The sequence below is a fragment of the Protopterus annectens genome, chromosome 4.part1 (assembly GCF_019279795.1).
Source record: "Protopterus annectens isolate FY-2018-M chromosome 4.part1, PAN1.0, whole genome shotgun sequence".
Classification (NCBI taxonomy): domain Eukaryota; kingdom Metazoa; phylum Chordata; order Ceratodontiformes; family Protopteridae; genus Protopterus; species Protopterus annectens.
Genome location: NC_056734.1, coordinates 381691770 through 381710356, shown reverse-complemented (window position 1 = coordinate 381710356; position 18587 = coordinate 381691770). Strand labels below are relative to the sequence as shown.

Here is an 18587-nt window from a genome sequence, read left to right as displayed (position 1 = left end):
TCTATCTTGTAGTAGCTTCCTCCTTTGTTGTAGAGTTTGTTTATGGCTGGGGTCCACCAGACTGGACGCTTGCCTTTGGTACAAAGAGTCTTTGTTTTGCTTGGGATTGCCTTATCCATGCAGTCCTGCAGGTGCTGGTAGAAGGCATTTGTAAGTGATTCAGCGGCTTGAGTATTGTTTTCCACGCTCGGGCCTGAAAGGAGACCACACTAGTCTTTAGAAGTGTGAAGTCAGCTTTTGAGAAGTTCTTTACTGTGGTCTTTTTTATTTCAGGTGGGGTGGGATGAGGACCTCCAGCGAGATTAGTTTGTGATCTGATCTCACCAGTGAGGGGTATACTCCGTGTTGAACATTGTGCTCCCATGTTCGTGATGATGAGATCAAGTATGTTATCTCCTCTTGTGGGGATGGTGACTAGTTGTTCCATGGCATTTGAGTTTATGAATTCCAGGAACTTTTGGGCTAGGTGTTTGGGCTTGAGTAGTGTTCCCAGTCTATATTAGGGTAATTGAAGTCACCTAGTATGATGGTGTTTGGTGATACATTTATCCCTCTAGTGTTTTCAGGAAGGCCATGTGAGTTTCCTGAGTTTGTGAGGGTGGCCTGTAACATGCTACAATTTGCAGAGCAGTCTTGCCTATGGTTAATTGCACCTGGATGGTCTCCAATGCATCGCGGCGTTGCCACCAGTCTTGAGGTGTGGGTGTCCTTGATGAATATGGATACCCTCCTTTCTTGGTATTGTCTGGATTTTGGGGCCGGAACGCATGATATGAGGTAAAACCTGATAGCGCTGGGGTGCTCTCAGGAGCCTTGAACCAGGTTTCTGTCACAGCACAGACATCGATGTTCTCCATACTGAGAAGGGCCTTGAGTGCGTGCATTTTGAGATTTAGACTTCTGGCATTGAGCAGCATTACCCTTAGTTTTTTCCTTTTTGTGTTCTAGGGTGGTAGGTTTAGAATTTGAGCCTTGCCTAAAAAGGCACAATGGGGTGGCAAGAGCCTTGCCAATATCCGAATCCCAGGGTGACAGGTGCAAGCCGCCCTTGGGCAGCTGGCTTGTCCAGCATGTCATCCCAGGCAGACAGATACTGGATCCCCTTTGAATGACACCAGTGTTTAAGCCAATTGTTAAAGCTGATCATCTTATCTCTGTATTGTGGCATCATTCTTGGTGAAGGTAGGATACTGCTCAAGGTCAGGGTCATACCTGCCTGGGCTACATAATCAGAGAGCTCCTCAATGTCTCTTTTCATGTAGTCCAAGGAGGTAATGCCTCAGGTCGCTTACACCAGCGTGGACAATGACTGAGTCATATTTGTACCTGCTGTTGAGAGACCTGAGTGCTTGCGTTATGTGGCGGATTCTAGTGCCCGACAGGCAGCTTACTGTGACCTTCTCCTTACTCAGTCTGGTGAGCGGGACATCAGTGTGTCTGACTATGGAGTCACCAATGACTAGTGTGTCTGGCATTGTGTTTGGCCTTAGGGTCTGTGACTGTTTGACACTCTGACTGTGAGGTCTATGTGTTGCGGGTGTTGTGTTCTGAGGTGGTGGTTGTTTGGGTGTCTGCTGGTGGCCTCTGCTGTTTTGGTAGATTTTTGATCAGAGCCTCCAGTATGTCTTTGTGTGTTTATGTGTATGATTTGAGGTTGTAATGGTACTATGTGAGACTGGGTCTATAGTGTGTGTGGTAACCTTCTCCTCCTGACTGGTCTTGCCAGTCCTATGTTGAGAGAGCTCAGCCTCCAGTTTGGCCAAATAGTTGCATCTCTCTATGTATTTGTGTTTTGTGGGAGGAGGAAAGGGTTGTTCAGGTACATGAGGCAATTGAAACATTGCCTCAATATTCCCAGGTTCACCAGCTGAGCAGGAGAGGACACTAGCAACTGATCCCTCGACATGCTAGAAGGGTAGACTAAAAAACTTTAAAAAGATTCGGGGACGTGGGTGACCGAGACTTTGGGATTCTGGTCGACGAGGACTGCCTGCCGGCAGGGGAGAACCCTACAGTCATGACTACAACAGTGAAGACACTCGAACATCTACATTTATGGTAGGTGTACACAACTGTACTTTGTGAGGCGACAATGCTAACCACTGTACCACAACGGCCAAAGTTAATACTTCTGTCTAATGTTTCTAAATACTCAACAGAACCAAAGTTATCAACAAGCTGTATTTAATGGAAGTGCTGGCACTGCTGATGTCCAGACAACAGGCAGACATTAATACATGTTTTGTGGGACTGCAACACAGCTGAATATTTTCTTTTCTTCTTTTTTCTTTGCAAAACAGTATTTTAATGAGTTTGCAGTGTGTTAGTTAACACAGGTGCACCTGTAACATATGACTTGGGTTCACTCAGAAACAGTTAACATGATACAGACAACATTAATTCTTTTTAGAAGTATGCTTGCAAATCTGATTATTGCAAAAGTTAATTTTCATGCAAAAGTAGTTTTATAAAGTCAGGCTCATTCTGATTTGTGGAGCACCATCAGTCTCTGATAAAAAGACATATTTTTAATGGTTAAGTACCTCAAAAGTATCTAATAACACAGTATGAAATCTGTTGAAATTCTGATATTTACAGAACAAGGCTAAACATAAAAGATAACTAAGGGGTAGGTTGCATACCAGCCAGGGAAATGGAGGTAAAGGGAAGCTAAGTTGTTTTCTACAAGTATGATTTCTAAAGGTATTCATTATTGGTAGAGTTAATCTAAGAAGTTTTAAAACACTGTCAGGATAAACCATTTGCAGACATAGCCATCTCACCTAACCAAAAACGGTCATCAGACTTACACAAAGAACTCGCATCCCAGTGTTGGGATGGAGGCATATTTGCAGAATTCAGTGTGTTAGTCCGTAGCATTTCATTTTTTATTAATGGGATCCACTTTCTGACTTATTTATATTCTGCTTCATATATCATACTGCGGACATCCCAGCACTCAGCCACCTGGTAAGGTTGCTCAAGACTTTATTCTGCTGTTCATCTCTTCATGGGCTAGTGTTAATGTGGTGTGTAGAATCCTTTCCTCTTTCTTTGGCATGATCCCCTACAAGAATATACCAGGTAACACTAAAGAAAATGTCATCCAAAGTGGGGTCCTCCAACTTTATTTGAAAGTGGCTTCCATTCCCTTCCAGAATTCAAAGCAACTGTAGATGCGAACCCAAACTCTCAGTGCATTTATCTATTTGGCATCTCCTGCATAATGGATAGGTTTCCAGGAACACGTGAAAGTCTTTGTGGAATGAAATGCATCCCCCATTATGTCTTCCAAGCAAACATTTGCTAGTGGATGAAGAAGTCAGGAAGCGCTGTGATCTAATTATCTGTTCTTTTGGACCAATGAGGGATCTGGAGTCTGTGATGGTCCAGGTAAGCTTGGGCAGGTAGGTCTTTTCCTGCTGGATGTAATTGCAGAGAGAGCAGACAACAGCAAATTAATTATAATCTCCATAAGTAGTAAGCCCCAGTAATAGGTCTACCTCTTGATTCACCATTTTTTTTCATAGTACAGAGGTAGCTAGTTAGCTGGATATTCTCTTTCTATCCAGGCAGAAAGTGGCAACTGCCTGGTCACCTTTTCAGAGACTGATTGTAGGCAGGGATAAGCAGTATCCAGGATGCCCCAGGTAATTTCAAAATGATTTCATTCTGTGTTCAAAATTCAACTACAAAGACCCCTGGTATATTGGAGTGGGAGCATGGCAACAACAGCCAGGGTGACGGTTGATTTACTTCTTTCATAAGTGAACAGAAAACTTTACCATAATTTAATGCAAATAGGTGTTATAATTGTAACACTAATGTATATTCTGGAAACCCAGATTTGTCAGCAGGAGTTGTGGTTCGTAACACCAGGATTGTCCATTGTGTCTGTTACTCTTTCTTTTTTCATTGTGAACAGGACTAGATAGATCCCTCTTTCTACCACTGACAAGTCACTATACTCCAGAGACTTGTTACTCAGCATGTTACCCCCCCTTTGTATTCCTCTCACAATTCTGGGAACTGCTTGTTGATGTTCAATAACTTGTAAATTACAAAATCAGCACAAACAGGTCCTTATCTTTAGCGTCATTCTAACCCTAAAGTACAGTTCTTTCGAAAATGTTACCCTGTCAAGTGGAAGGCTGACTTGATGCCCTGTCTTGGCAAGGCACTACAACCTCCTGTGATACAGATGCTACTCCAGGGGCCAGCTTTTTGCCCTACTGAAGGATTTGTGTCTTCCAGCAGAGCAGAAGTTGGTCGTCGTTTGAATGCTACTACATCCATATCTACTGTCAGTAAGATTATTTCCTCCTAAAATCTACCAGTCATAGTGGGTTAAAGCTAAAAGGTCATATCTCTGGTCTCTCCTGTGCCCCATCCTGTGACAGGCTTACAGCAGTTATCCAGGACGGTGAGATAAAGATCCCACTTTTTGAAGTAAAGACTTGGGCTTCAGCACTACACATCTACTTTTATAGTCATTCTTTCCTCATGATTTTCTGTGTCATCAATAATGTTTTCTTGATTTCATGGGATAGTACAGGTACCCAAAAACTTAAATCCCCTTTTAGGTAAAAATAAGGATGATGTATATAGTTTTCCCAATATGAAATGGCCTGAAATTATGTATTTTGTTATAATTATCTTGTCTTATACAAAACAAAGTGACATGACTTTATTTGGAAAATATCAAGAAATATTCTGAAATGATGGTACGTCTGTAAATTGACATTTTTTGTATTTCCATCCCCAGGGATATGTGGAATTGTTATAAAAGTGTAGTAAGCAAGAGAAAGACTGTATTATTTTATTATAATGTATACTGTATCACTGCATATTGAAAAGTTGCGTTTTTTAAGACAGTTGCAGGGACTTGTCATAACTCCTTCACTCCAATGGAGCTCAGGAAGTTTGCACTGTAACTTCTAATAGGCAGAGCCTAAGCCTTTTGACAGAATCAAGTTACGTCCTCACATTTCAAACAAATGTTCGTATCTCTGGAACCATAAGGATTATGGAAGAAGTATAAATGGCAAACTCTTCAGCACAAACTATTTTAATAGTGGTGCATTCTTTAGGTTCTGGGTTGTAAACATAATTTTATAAGTCACAGTAAACACAGTAAGAATTACAGTTGTAATATTTTGTAAACAATTTACAATATCTCAGCAACCACACCAGCTGCACACATACTGTCAGCAGCATTTTATTCATCTAACTGAGAGCTTTCATATACGTCTAGGGAATTCTGTCTGTGTTACCTGGTTGTTGAGATAATTAGAAAAATAGGAAAATTATATCTATATAAATTAATATTATAAAACCAACAGTTAATATCTATTTACCTGCATTAGACAGAGGTCAAATATTAATGAAGTTAAGTTTGCCATTGTGTCAGCTTTAAGATTAATTTTTTTTAAAACCTTGTATATAACATGGTTTTTGAATTATTGATGCAAATATGAATAAGCAGCATTTGACGTCTAGTGGCATCAGTAGGAGTTAACTGCAGATGCACCTGGAGATGTTACTCGGATGTAATGAGTTAAGATTTCTGTTGAGTCTTTTTTCAAGCTGTATGAATTTTATCATGTTCTTAAAGGGCTTTCTTTCCTGGTGTTTTACATGCAGTACTTAGCTGAACCTCACTATCCATGTGTGACTTTTTTCACCAGTCCTCATCCCTTGAATTAGTATTGTAAGCAGTTGCTACTGCCTGTGACTGCATTCCTTTGAGTTTCTGACGTGCAGACTTTAGTTACCTACTGTACCATTCCTGCTGATGAACAGTCACTCCTACCCATCAGTCATTAAAAGGTTAAAAGGTCACCTAACATGGAACACCCTTCCTACTAGCTAGCAACCTTTGCTCTTTTTGCTGCTTTCCAATGGCTTGAAATCTGTTGGGTCAGCTATCAGTGGTCTGGTTGATGAGGTCAGTACTGCAGAGAGTTCTGCTGACACTGCAGTGGTATGCATGATCAGTGCAGTGATGCAGACAATGTGATGGGTGTGGTCAGTGCTGCATTGTCTGGAACTGTTACTGTAGTTGTAGATGTCATCAGGGCAATGGTATAGGATCTTGTGCTGCTCTGCAGTGTTAGATGTGGTTACAGCAGTGCAGCAGGGACTGGTTCTCTCATTGTGGCGCATATGGTAAATGGATTGCTGCTGAGATGTACATTATCGTTTATGTGGTTTGTATGGTCACTGCAGCAGTATAGAGACTGGTGCTGACACTGTAATGTTACATGGGATCAGCTCAATGCTGCACAGGCTGATGCTGTTAATACACCTGGTGTGGTCAGTGCTGTACTACAGGGAATGATAATGTCAGTGCAGTGTTAAGTATGGTCAGTGCAGTGATGCAGAGACTGGTAGTATTATTGCAGTATCACTGCTGCAGGTACTGGGACTTTTAGTGTCTAGTATGGTCACTGTGGTCTTGGATGTACTTACTGTACTATTGCAGAACTAGGAATATCAATATAATGTTAGATTTGGTAATTGCATTGCTGCAAGGACTGGTGCTATCATTACAATGTTAGCTATGGCCATTCTGCCACTGCAGTATTAAATATGGTCAGCACAGTACTGCAGGGACTGATAATGCAACTGTAGTTTTAGGCATAGTCAGTGTATACTTCCGGGACTGGTGCTATCACTGCAGTATTAGATTTGGGCAGTGCAATTCTCAGGGATTGGCGCTGTAGCTGCTATGTTTGATGCATACATTACATGCTGCTGGGACTGTTGTTGCAGTTTTAGGCATGGCTGTCATTTTCAATTCAGAGCCCTGCCTTTCAGTCTCTCGACGGCCCCCAGAGTGTTCACGAAATGGCTAGAAGTATTGACAGCTCACTTGAGACTACATGGATTCCAGGTGTTTCCTTATCTGGACGATTGGCTCCTCTCTGCCCCCACCAAGCGTCTACTGACCAAGGCCCTGCGACACACTCTGTCTCTGGTGGAGTCTCTGGGTAGTACTATCAATTGGGAAAAATCAAACCTTCAGCCCTCACAACAATTGGAATTCATAGGGGCTATGTTCAACACTCAACTTGGCCTAATATCTCGTCCTCATCACAGGCTCTTAAGACTGAGAACACAAGTGCAAGTGATACTCGACCACAAGAAAGTGTCTGCAAGGGCAGTTCTGCAGGCTCTGGGTTCCATGGCGGCAGCCATTCCCATTGTTCCGTTGGTCAGGCTTCATATGCACCAAATCCAGTAAGAAGGAAACATCAGACACCAGGATGAATATTTTTCCATTTAATTTCACATTTTGGTACCTCGGCAATTCGCCTTCAGTGGAACAGTTAATCATACATAAACATCCTATATATATAATCACATCAATTAACTCATTAGCCATAAATAGGCATAGAAATTCTCTTGAAACAGTATTGATGTACCACAAACATTTTTGATTCATACTACTAAACTAAGAGAATTTATATGCATTAGCACTTTAAATGCTTGAATTTACAGCCTATTTATGGCTAATGAGTTAATTGATGTGATTATATATATAGGATGTTTATGTATGATTAACTGTTCCACTGAAGGTGAATTGCCGAGGTACCAGAACGTGAAATTAAATGGACAAATATTCATCCTAGTGTCTGATGTTTCCTTCTTACTGGATTTGGTGTTTTTCTTGAGATTTGGCATTGTGAATTCTGGATTTGTTGTTTTTCGATCAGGCTTCATATGCGCCTGTTATAGTGGCTTCTTCAAACTCAGTGGATACACAATCATCATCCCTTGAATGCACTAATCCTCATCACCGATCTTTGCAAGCAGGATCTCCTCTAGCGGATGAGAATGGACAAAAGTCTGTGGTGTTGCCCCTTTCAACCTTTTCAGCCCAGCGCCACGGTGACTACGGATGTTTCCCTGATAGGGTGGGGGGGCCATTTTCAGGGAAGATCTGTTCAAAGCACGTGGTCTCCACTAGAAGTCAACTTACACATCAACGTTCTAGAGCTCAGAGCCGTGTTACAGGTGTTACAAGCTCTCCACCCTCTTCTTCCTCTCGGATTGATTGCTATCCAGTCCAACAACATGTCTGTGGTCTGGTACATCAACAAGCAGGGAGGGACCAGATCTTACCCCTTTTGCCGTGAAGCCATGAGAATTTGGCAGTGGGCGATAGCTACCAACCATTTCCTGATTGCTACACACATCCCGGGGAGTTCCAACGTGATTGCGGACAGGCTGAGCAGATGCATCCTGCTTCCTCACGAATGGTCTCTCAACCCGGAAATAGTAGAGGAAATTTTCAGCCGCTGGGTCCGGCCTTGCTACGATCTGTTTGCCTCCCCCTCCAATGCGAAGTGCAGCAGCTATTTTGCCCTTTTTCCTCGGCAAGGGGAGTCCCCGAGAGATGCTCTGACTCTCGATTGGCCCACGGGTCTCCTGTACGCTTATCCTCCCATTCCCTTGATAACATTGGTATTAAGGAAAGCTACTCAGTTGAGAAGCAGAATGATTCTCATTGCCCCGATCTGGCCTCATCAGGTTTGGTTCCCCTTCCTTCAGCCACACCTGCTCCGACCACCTTGTATTCTAGACTTCTGTCAGGATCTCATCTCTCGCCCCCAAGGATTGTCGTCTCCAAATCTGGCCACTCTCAATATGACAGCTTGGTTGCTCCAGTTCCATTAGTAGCCAGGCTTGAGTCACTTTCTTCTCCAGTACGGAATATTATTTTGACCTCACACAAACCTTCTACCAGAAAACTTTATAAAGACAAGTGGAACGTTTTTCCTTGTGGGCACAAGAGCTGTCTCTGGATCCTGTTTCTGTTCAATTAGCTACAGTTCTTCAATACCTGACCGAGCTTTTCCTTAACGGGGCTTCTGCACCCACGATTCGGGTGCATCTAGCTGCCATCTCCAATTTCCATGATGGTTCAGACGGAATTCCTATTATTTCTTCCCGTCTGTGTAAGACTTTCTTGAAGGGGATCTTTCATTCTAGACCTCCCATTAGGCAACCTGTGGAATCATGGAATCTGTCTAGGGTACTTCAAACTTTGAATCTACCTCCCTTTGAGCCAGCTGCAACCTGTGATGTGAAGTTTGTGTCCTGGAAGACTTTGTTTCTGGTGGAGGTTACTTCTGCCAGACGTGTATCAGTGCTGCAAGCATTATGCATTAAAAGTCCTTATTTGATTTTCTATAAGGATAGAGTATCACTTCGCACCAATCCCACTTTCTTACCCAAGGTGGTTTCGGAATTCTCTATTAATCAGTCCATTGAGTTGCCTGTGATTTTCCCTAATTATACCAACAAAGGGGAATACTGTCTCCATTCCTCAGATGTCCACAGACAGTTGCGGTTTTATTTGGACAGGACAAAGTGTTTTCGAAAGTCAGATCAGCTTTTTGTTGCCTTTGCGGGCTCTAGAAAGGGATCGGCAGTGTCTAAGGTTACCTTGTCTAAATGGCTTAGGGATTGCATCTCCTTTGTTTATTCTCTGGAGGAAGAATTAGCTCCTGGCCGCATTAAACCTCATTCCACTAGAGCTGTGGCCGCTTCTGTCGCCTTTCATGCTAGGGCTTCCATGAATGATAATTGTGCAGCTGCCTCCTGGGCTAAACCCCATACCTTTATCAAGCATTACAAATTGGATCTGATCTCCAGGGATAGAGCTGCCTTTGGCTCTATGGTTCTCCGGAATGTACTTCCATGAGGGCCACCCAGATTCTGTAGTCTACTATGGTTCTGCAGACTCGATCTGAGGTATGGAGTGAAGGGCATTGTGGGTAGTAGTGTGGTTCGAGAGTTTGGTGTATGCTAGCTTGGCATTTGGCTGACTCGGTTCCGAGGGTTCGGAACTGTACCCATCAGTGATGAATGGAAGAAGATCAACAACTCAGATGGAATGTTATGGTAAGACATAACTTCTTTTTATAATACATGAGTTTGTGCTGTGATTGCATTGGTATATGTAGCAAATGTTGCAGGGGCCATGTTATCAGTGTAAAGTTTCATTACTGCTGCAATGAATGCGCCATTTTAGTGGAGTGTGTTTACAGTCCATGGCAGAAGACAATGACAGTAGGAGAGCAGTGCATGTAATTTTTTTTAAGTAGTATTTTGTCTGTAGTGAACTATCACTGCATTGTTATATATCAGTGTACAGTGACTGGTATTGTCAGTGCTCCGGCACTTTTACTATACATTTACAGTGGAAGCATAGTCAGTTTGCAGGAGCTTATACTTTGTGCTAGTAGTACTTGGCATTTTCAGTGCTACAGGCACTTGCCTGCTATGCTTTGCATTGTTGAGCAGGCTCAGTGCCGTAGGCACTTGTATGTTTTATTTGCAGTGATGGGCACAGTCAGTGCTACAGATGCTTTTCCTGTCTCTGCAGTGCTGACATGTGTTTGTGCTGTCGAAATCGGTTCCATTGCAGTTTTATGATAGCATTGAGCTCATCATTTTTGAGAAAAAATGTGAAAAAGAAATATTTCTACTTGTCTCATTTTATACTTCAACAATCTTAATTGTACTTATGTTCACTGTAATGTGAATTAACAGAACAGATAAGCAAGGCTAAAAACAAGAAGCAAGTTTCAATGCATTAGTTGCTGGGTTTCTAGAAACACTGAATCTAAACAGATAATACCTGGAAAAGTAGCAGACCAATAATTAATAATTTTACAAAAATGATGTCAGACAATCTTACTTGTCTTCTTTGCAGGCACATCAACGAGAAAAGATGAACGAAGAGCACAATAAACGCCTTTCAGACACAGTAGATCGGCTACTGACAGAGTCTAATGAACGACTTCAGCTCCACTTAAAGGAGCGCATGGCAGCCTTAGAAGAGAAGGTAAGCCTGAGTGTTGACATGCTGTAGCACAAAGGGCACAAGTGCTGTTCTGAGATAAATTTTAATTAGCTTCACTTTGGGGCCGCTTGTGCCCCACTTTATAAGAGAAGTATAATTTCACCGTGTGTCCATCCCTGTCTGGTGGTGTTAAATGCTTTTTTATACAATGCTAACTTCTGAATGCCTTGAAAGCACACTTCAGCACAGACCATTATTTACTGGTGCTCTTGAATTCCCAAACTCAGTTTGCTAGCACATTTGCATCCTTTTTTTTAACCTTTTACTTGGATACGGCAGAGTTTCCCCACATATTTGTATTAATTGTCCCTAATGTGCACTGAAAATCTGCCTTTGAGAACACTTGCTTATTGCCCTTGTTCTACATGTCATAGTCAGATATTTATTCTCACACAACCTAGAACCTATTATTACAGTAAATCAGTGTTTCAGGGGCAGTAAACATGTATAGGCTTACTGTTTTGTTCGTGACTGATGCATGTTTTTGAATCAGTTTTTGGTATGTTAATGTCAGTAAAAATGGCAACCTAATTATTTTGCTTTAGCATAGGTAGTCATGGTTTTGGGACTCGTTTCTGCTCATCCAGCATCGTATCAGTAGCTTATATGAAGGTGGTTGGTAATGCTTCAGGACAATGATGCATTTCCAGACTTCTGTCAGATATCTTCAACAATTCTACTCTCCTTCTTCAAAAAGGTAGCAGTTCAAAGGAACAGAATTTAGTGAATTAAAAATAACAAAGTGGCTCAGGCTTATCTGTAGGGCCATTCAGTGATTATAACAATATCTGACCATCAAAAGGTTGATGCTCTTATGCTTCTGTTTCACTTCCATTTTTATTTAAATCACTGCAGCAAGTTCAATGGACTGTCTGCTTCTGATGTTGAAGGAAAAGTCCTGGCTTATGAGATCGCAGTCTATGGAGCGTCCCTATGGTTACAACATTAACAGCTTTGTCTGCAATGGCCTGTACTTTCACATCATGTTTCAGACTTTCACTGGAGTTCTCTTAACAGTGATATTTATTGCCTCCAGAGCTGGAACTGGAAAATAGGCAGAAAAAAAGCAACATCTAGAAATGTCTGGAAGGTGCAGTCCAAGTGTACCTCAGCAGACAGGAACAACGCAGTGAACAGCAGTAAAGACTAGTGGCATAAAGGCCTGGACTGTCTTCAAAATCTGGTAGATGTAGCAGAAGAGGAGACTTAAAATTTGTGGAAAGAAACTGGAATCATTCTGTGAGAAAAGGGTCACAGGCTTCCTCATCTGTTAGTTCAGCACAGAGTCTATGTCTGCTGATTGACTGACATGAGAGGGTGGAGGGGTTCTTTTCCAGGTTCTACTGTTGGAAGGAATGAATGTCAGATAGAAGCAGCAGCTGGCACTGCACTCCACACTTCACTTGAGCAGCATTCCACTGCAAAGCTTCAGCGAGTTGTAGCAAACTAGTCAGAATTTCAACCCATTGTTAAAAATAGGAAAGAAAAAATTTACAGGCCCCATGCCTCCTTACTTATAAATACTAACTCTGTGATCATACAGATGCAGGGTAAAAAAGTCCCAAAAAATTGAACCAGTGCTAGCAAATGAATATAAACTGTGTTATAAGTGAAAACCTAAAGAGCACAGTGTCAGACAACATATAAATGAGGAAAATGTACTTGAATTGAAATACTGTCATGTTTACATGTGACTAACAGGACTAACTCTCCTGTTTGACTTGGAGTTTTGCAAGATTTCTAAGATGTCTAAATTGCTGGAAGGCATTTTGAGTTCTATTTTTATACAGATTTTTCCAGGCTTTATCCCTTTTTATCATGAGTTTTTTTTTGTTTCTTTTGCTAGCCGAGGTGTATGCTTGGACTTTACTCCTTTAGTACATATTGGTGCCAGATTATTTAACGTCTGTAAGTAATATAACTCATTACATTTTTAAGTGTTCTACAGCAGTATCTAGCACCATTGTTGTAAGTACATTCCAGTTATATTTTTTTAGTGTTTCATTGAAAATGTCTTTGCTGAAATTGGTTGTTTTTCATATTAGATTATAGATAATATGTTTATCTAGGTAATAGTGAGTTCTAATGGCACATATTGGTATGTGGTCACTTATGCTATCTGAGAGGCAGTCTACATTTGTCAGTTTGTTTATTTTATTTTATTTTTTTGTAAGAATCCAGTCTAATATTGAGTGTTTCCCTGGAGTTTTATTGACCCTAGTGGGTATGGTTATTAATTGTTCAAAGATGTATAAAGTTGTGGATTCAGTGGGGGGTAGTGGAATTTATGAGTTGCCAGTCTATATTTACGTCACCAAACATTATAGTTTCATGGTTAGTTTGTTGGGCTATCCCAATAAAGGATGGTTTCAGCACTGTCATTGTCATTCCCTGGTGGTGTATAAATTGCTGTTAAACATACTTTTCCTAGTGGTGATTTGTAGGAGTGTTATTAGAAGTTCAGCATTGCTAAATGTGGGTATTTCCTGTGGGAATTTTTATGAATGACTGCTGCAGCACCTGCATGCTTGAGTTGTCTGTCATACCTGAGTGCATTGCATCCTGGAGAGGGGGGTGGTCTCATAATCTTTTATTTATTTTTTTAACCAGATTTCGGTAGCTATGACTACATCAGGAGTGTATGCTGTAAGGTAGGCTTGTATGCCATGGATTTTATTGAACATACTTCTTAGGTTCATATTTAGTAAGGCGAGTTTGGGGTCTGTTTTTGTTGAGAGGTATTAGGTGACTGGTTTATTCTGGGGTCGGAAGTGATGGGTTTTATGAACAGTGTGACCTGGGTTGGGTGATTATCTCTGCTAATTTTTTGAATTGATATTTTACAGAGAGAAGAGTGTGGCCAGTTATATTTTGGTCTTGGTTGGGGATTTGATGGTAAATTTGGATACTTCATTTTGAGATGTTTATAGATAGATAAATCAGATGTGGTTTGTTTGCAGAGATAGGGTGTTATGGAGAAAGACAGGCTGGGTAGATGTTGATATTTGTGAGGCTGGGTTGAAGTCCTAAGTAACTAAAACAACTGGCACCACTGATGTCTTCAGAAAATGCACACAACAAGCCCCGTATATTAGAAGCAAAACATTAATAAACCCAAGTTGATCGCTTTCGTCCGATTCAACAGGACTTCATCAGAACTGGTGAACTAAATCAACTTCATTTATCAGAACTAGTTAATTAAAGCAAGTTTAATCAAAATGTGGTCAAATAGGACCAATGAAATACAAAATACAATACAACAATCACAGTAAAGGTTAGCTAAGCAATACAAACAAATCAACTTTGTTGCAGTTTAAAATTTAGTTTAGAATGACTCCTTATAAAAGCAGTTAAAAAGTTTCATAACCCTAGGGGGTAAATGCAATTAAAAGAAATAAAGCTGAACCAATATTTTAATAAAAAATACAAAAAAAATAAACCCCGGGAATATAGTAGTCTGAAACCTGTTTACAACTTGGCAGCCTGTAGTTGTAGCACACTTTTTAAAGGTATACCATCATTTACACCGAGGGGTGTGCATGTATTCTGTCTAATCTGCCATAATAGCTCTTTATACTGTATTCTAAATTTCCAAGGACCACCCCTGAGATTGTATAGAACGTGGTCTAAAATAAAGAAACAAAACTTAGTACTTTTCATGCACATAATTTTAAATAGTGCAGCGTTGACGTTCCTCATCTTAATATCATAATAATGTTCGTCAACAACTTCCCTTGTCTCAGAGATGCTGTTTGGAAACTTCCATACTCTGAGACCTTTCAGGCCGTGTTGCATTCATTGCATTCTTTCAGGTAGCAATTGTCAAGTTGCAAGGAGTTAAATTTAAGCAGTTTTTTTTTTCCCAAATAATAAAAACTGTGTATCAAAAGTGGCACTTAATGTATGGACATTCCTTATAGCTGCTTGTTCAAATGGCAAATGCTTAAGCCAAGTGGGGAAATCAAATTCTTTTCTAGCAGTAACTGTTTCACCCAGTAAATCCGTTGTAATAGATGTTTGGTTAACTTGTGGCAGGTGTTTGTTTACCAAAGATTTGAGTCAAAACTGTACAGGAAACCAACTTTTTCTAACAGCTTTTTACACTTTGACAGTAACCACCCATTTAGTCAAAAACAAGTGTTGGTTAGGGGACAAATGGTTAGGGCGTCTCCCATTATTTCTGACAATGATGAATTCAACAAATAATTATTTAGGTTAATGGATATGTTTAAAATTAGGGGATACCCACACAAAATGTTACCTGACATTAAGGAAGAAGTGGTAAAAAAAGACCTAACTGTTTTCCCCCACTGTTGGGTAAAAAAAGCCAAGTGGCCTTAAAAACACAGAAAGACAACTGTATTAATTTTGAACAAACTATATTGTTAAGGTTTGGTAGTGAGACCCCAGGGGTAAGACAACTTGTCAAAAAACAATTGGAAATTATTTGAGGTGGATACTAACCTTTTTCAATGTATTGTTCCAGAGCCATGTTTTGCCGTACAAAAGACATCAAAACTTAAAAGAAAAGTTTGAGGGAACAAGATGTTCTTCGTGTTTCACTATTGCAGTCATCACATTTGCGTTATCTGCCTGCAGGTAGCCCTCAGCTGGCCTGAATACCAGAGTCTTGAATTCCTGCATCGGTTGCTGTCCCTTCTGTGACATCAGGTCATCAGGGGTATAAAACATGCAGCCGACGCCATTACATCAGTCTTTCTTGCCATGCAGTGCCTGAAGCAGAAGCAGTTCGCAAGTGCCAGTTGGCCGACTCCTGAAATTTTCATTTTTGAGTTTCAGAACCGAAGTCCTCTAAAAAAGATAAGTATCCCATTGGGGATCTTTTTTCTTGCTCCAACTGATGTCAGTAAAATTTAACAATTGTCTTACCTGTGGAAAGCAAATACCTCATAAAGATTTTCATTCGTACTGCATTCCTTGCTTAGGCCCAGACCATGACGTTCCTCGCTGTCGGTTTTGTGCCTTGTTCAACCCCCGAACTATTTGTCGTCGGGCTATTTTTGCAGCAAATTATTTTGGTACTCGGTGTCCGTATTCCGAAATGGCTTTGGTAAGCCATCTGACTACAGATAATACGAAAAAACATAAGGATAAAGACAGAGACAGACCGCGTAGGTCCAAAACTGCTGACGACGCTTCCATTAAGCTAGTCGCCAGTCTACCGGTACTCGATGATGTGCTTTCGCATCTCCTGATACCCACTCCTTCAGATTCGCAGGCCTCTACTGAGACCCATTCGGAGTCTGGTATGCCACAAAATGCTTCTTCGACTATGGAACCTGCAGATGTCTCTACCTTGGATGGGTCTGGAGCCACTTTGCAGGCACCGGCTTCTGAGGATGTATTCAGGCTTACAGACTTGCATATTAAACCAACGCCATCTTCTTCATCCAGGCCTAAGTGTCGCACCACACCTAGAAAACCAATGTCCAAACCGCATGCTCAGGCCCATGTGCCTAAAAAACAAATGCTTAGAATGGCTGAAGACCTTATTACCTAAATTAGGGGAAGCCAGCCTTCCCCCTCTAAGAGACCTAGAACTGATTTTCCTTCTGATTCTTCTGATCAGGAATCTGATATTTCTGTTTCTTCTGATTACCAGGATTTGCCCTTATCTACCTATGAGGATTCTGATGTAGAAGATTCCATTCCCTCTGCTTCCCCTCCAGAAGATTTTTCTTTTAATGCAACCTTGCACACTCTTAGTGAGCATTTCCGCTGGGAAGGCCAGGATTACTCTAACTCCAAAAAGAGGCTTAGGGAATTCTTACTCCTTCCTCAACACAGGCCTTTAGCTGTCCCTCCTGTTCTGGACATTGTAGATGATGCTTTCTTGGAATCTAGCCTTTCCCCAGACACTTTACCTCCAGCTCCCAGAAAACCTGACTGGTATTACAGAGTACCTGACTCTCACAAGTTCTTCTTGTGGACCCAGAGACCATTTCCCGAGGACCAAAGGACATTAAGGCTACTGCTGCCAAAAATCCTACCCCTTCTGATAGAGATTCTAGAGCCTAGGACAGATGAAGTAAGAAGGTATAAACTTCTGCTACTCTGGCCATTAGGGCTTTAAATTGCCAGTTTCATATGTTAAAGTACCAGCAGCATATTATGGGACTACTTAAACAGAAAATGATGTTGATTCCTGACTGTGCTGAACAAAAATAATTACAGGACTTAATGCATTCTGCAGAACAAGTTGGTAAACATACTTTGCAATGTGGTTTTGACTCTTTAGAAGCATCTTGCAGGGCTGTTGTCACTGGGTCTGTACTTAGAAGGCATGCTTGGCGTAAGGAGCAAAACTTGCCAGATCATGTTAAAGCTAAATTACTGGATGTTCCGTTAAACGAAGACCACCTGTTTGGCAACAAAACAGAAGAAGTCCTCAAAAAGATGGAGGAAAAAGCTAAATCTATGCAAACTGTTAAAGATTTCCTGCAAGTACAGCCTCCCAGATTTAATAGGCATTGGCCTTCAAAGAACTGGTCCTTTCCAGTCTCTTCCAGGCCTTCTCAGTCCAATCCCAGGAACAGCAGACCATCTAGGTTACAGTCTCAGGCTACGCACAGGCCTAAGCAGTGGGGGGCTCCCACTTCCAAAGCAGGAAGTAGTAAGACTCTCCCCTACAGAAAAATGGCACAATGACTTAACCTTAATTCTTCCAAGCCCTGCTCTACTGCCTGCTCCCTTAGGAGGGAAGCTCACCCTGCATGCAAAAAACTGGGAACTTATTACCCAGGACAAATGGGCTTTGAATATAGTTTCCTAAGGATACAGATTCCACTTCCAAACCCTACCAACCCCAAACGGTTGGCCAGACCTACCCCCAAATCAGTGGGCAGAGGCCCAACAGCAGGTTCTCTCTCTTCTAAGTGTCAGTGCTATTCAGCCTATCCCAGCAGAAGAAAGGGGACAAGGTTATTATTCAAGACTTTTCCTGGTACCCAGAAAAGACAGCTCCTGGCATCCTATCCTGGATCTCTCTGTTCTAAACACCTTTTTGGTAATCCCAAATTCAAAATGCTAACACTTCAACATCTGCTTCCTATGCTAGACAAAGATGCCTGGTTGGCAACCTTAGACTTAAAGAAAGCTTACCTGCACATTCCAGTAAGGGAATCTTACAGGAAATACCTACGCTTCAGGGCAGGCTCTATGCACTATCAGTTCTCTGCACTTCCCTTTGGCTTATCTACTGCGTCCAGGGTATTCACAAAGTGTCTAACTCCAGCCATTGCATTTTGCAGGCAGAGAAAAATTCACATATACCCATACTTGGACAATTGTCTGATTCAGGCAGAAAGCCAGGACTTGCTATTAAAACATCTGGCATTTGTAAAGAATCTTCTAACCTCTCTGGGGTACAGCATAAACGAGAAGAAATCTCACCTAGTACCCTGCCAACAGATTGTATTCCTGGGAGCAAGCTTGAACACAACTTCCCAGATGGCTTTCCTCACTCCTGAGAAACAAGTTTATCTGACATCCTACTTCAAACTATTGGCCACAAAGACCCAGCTATCTGCAAGGAAAATTCTGCAAGCTCTGGGGTTTATGGCCTCTTGCATTCTACTAATTCCATATGCAAGACTACATATGAGGAAATTACAATGGTATCTAAAAAGCCTATGGTGTCAACATTCTCAGGACCTGGAATCAATGATTCCTATCATTCCTTGTATAGAGA

General features: G+C 41.4%; 1 protein-coding gene across 1 annotated transcript in view; it reads left to right on the top strand.

Annotated features, from left to right (window-relative positions):
- The window catches only part of PPFIA4 (PTPRF interacting protein alpha 4), a 1641692-nt gene that overhangs the window by 1193444 nt on the left and 429661 nt on the right, over window positions 1-18587 (top strand). The window contains exon 11 of the mRNA XM_044070202.1: window positions 10727-10858. Within this exon, the coding sequence (XP_043926137.1) occupies window positions 10727-10858 (132 nt within the window). The remainder of the gene's footprint in view (window positions 1-10726; window positions 10859-18587) is intronic.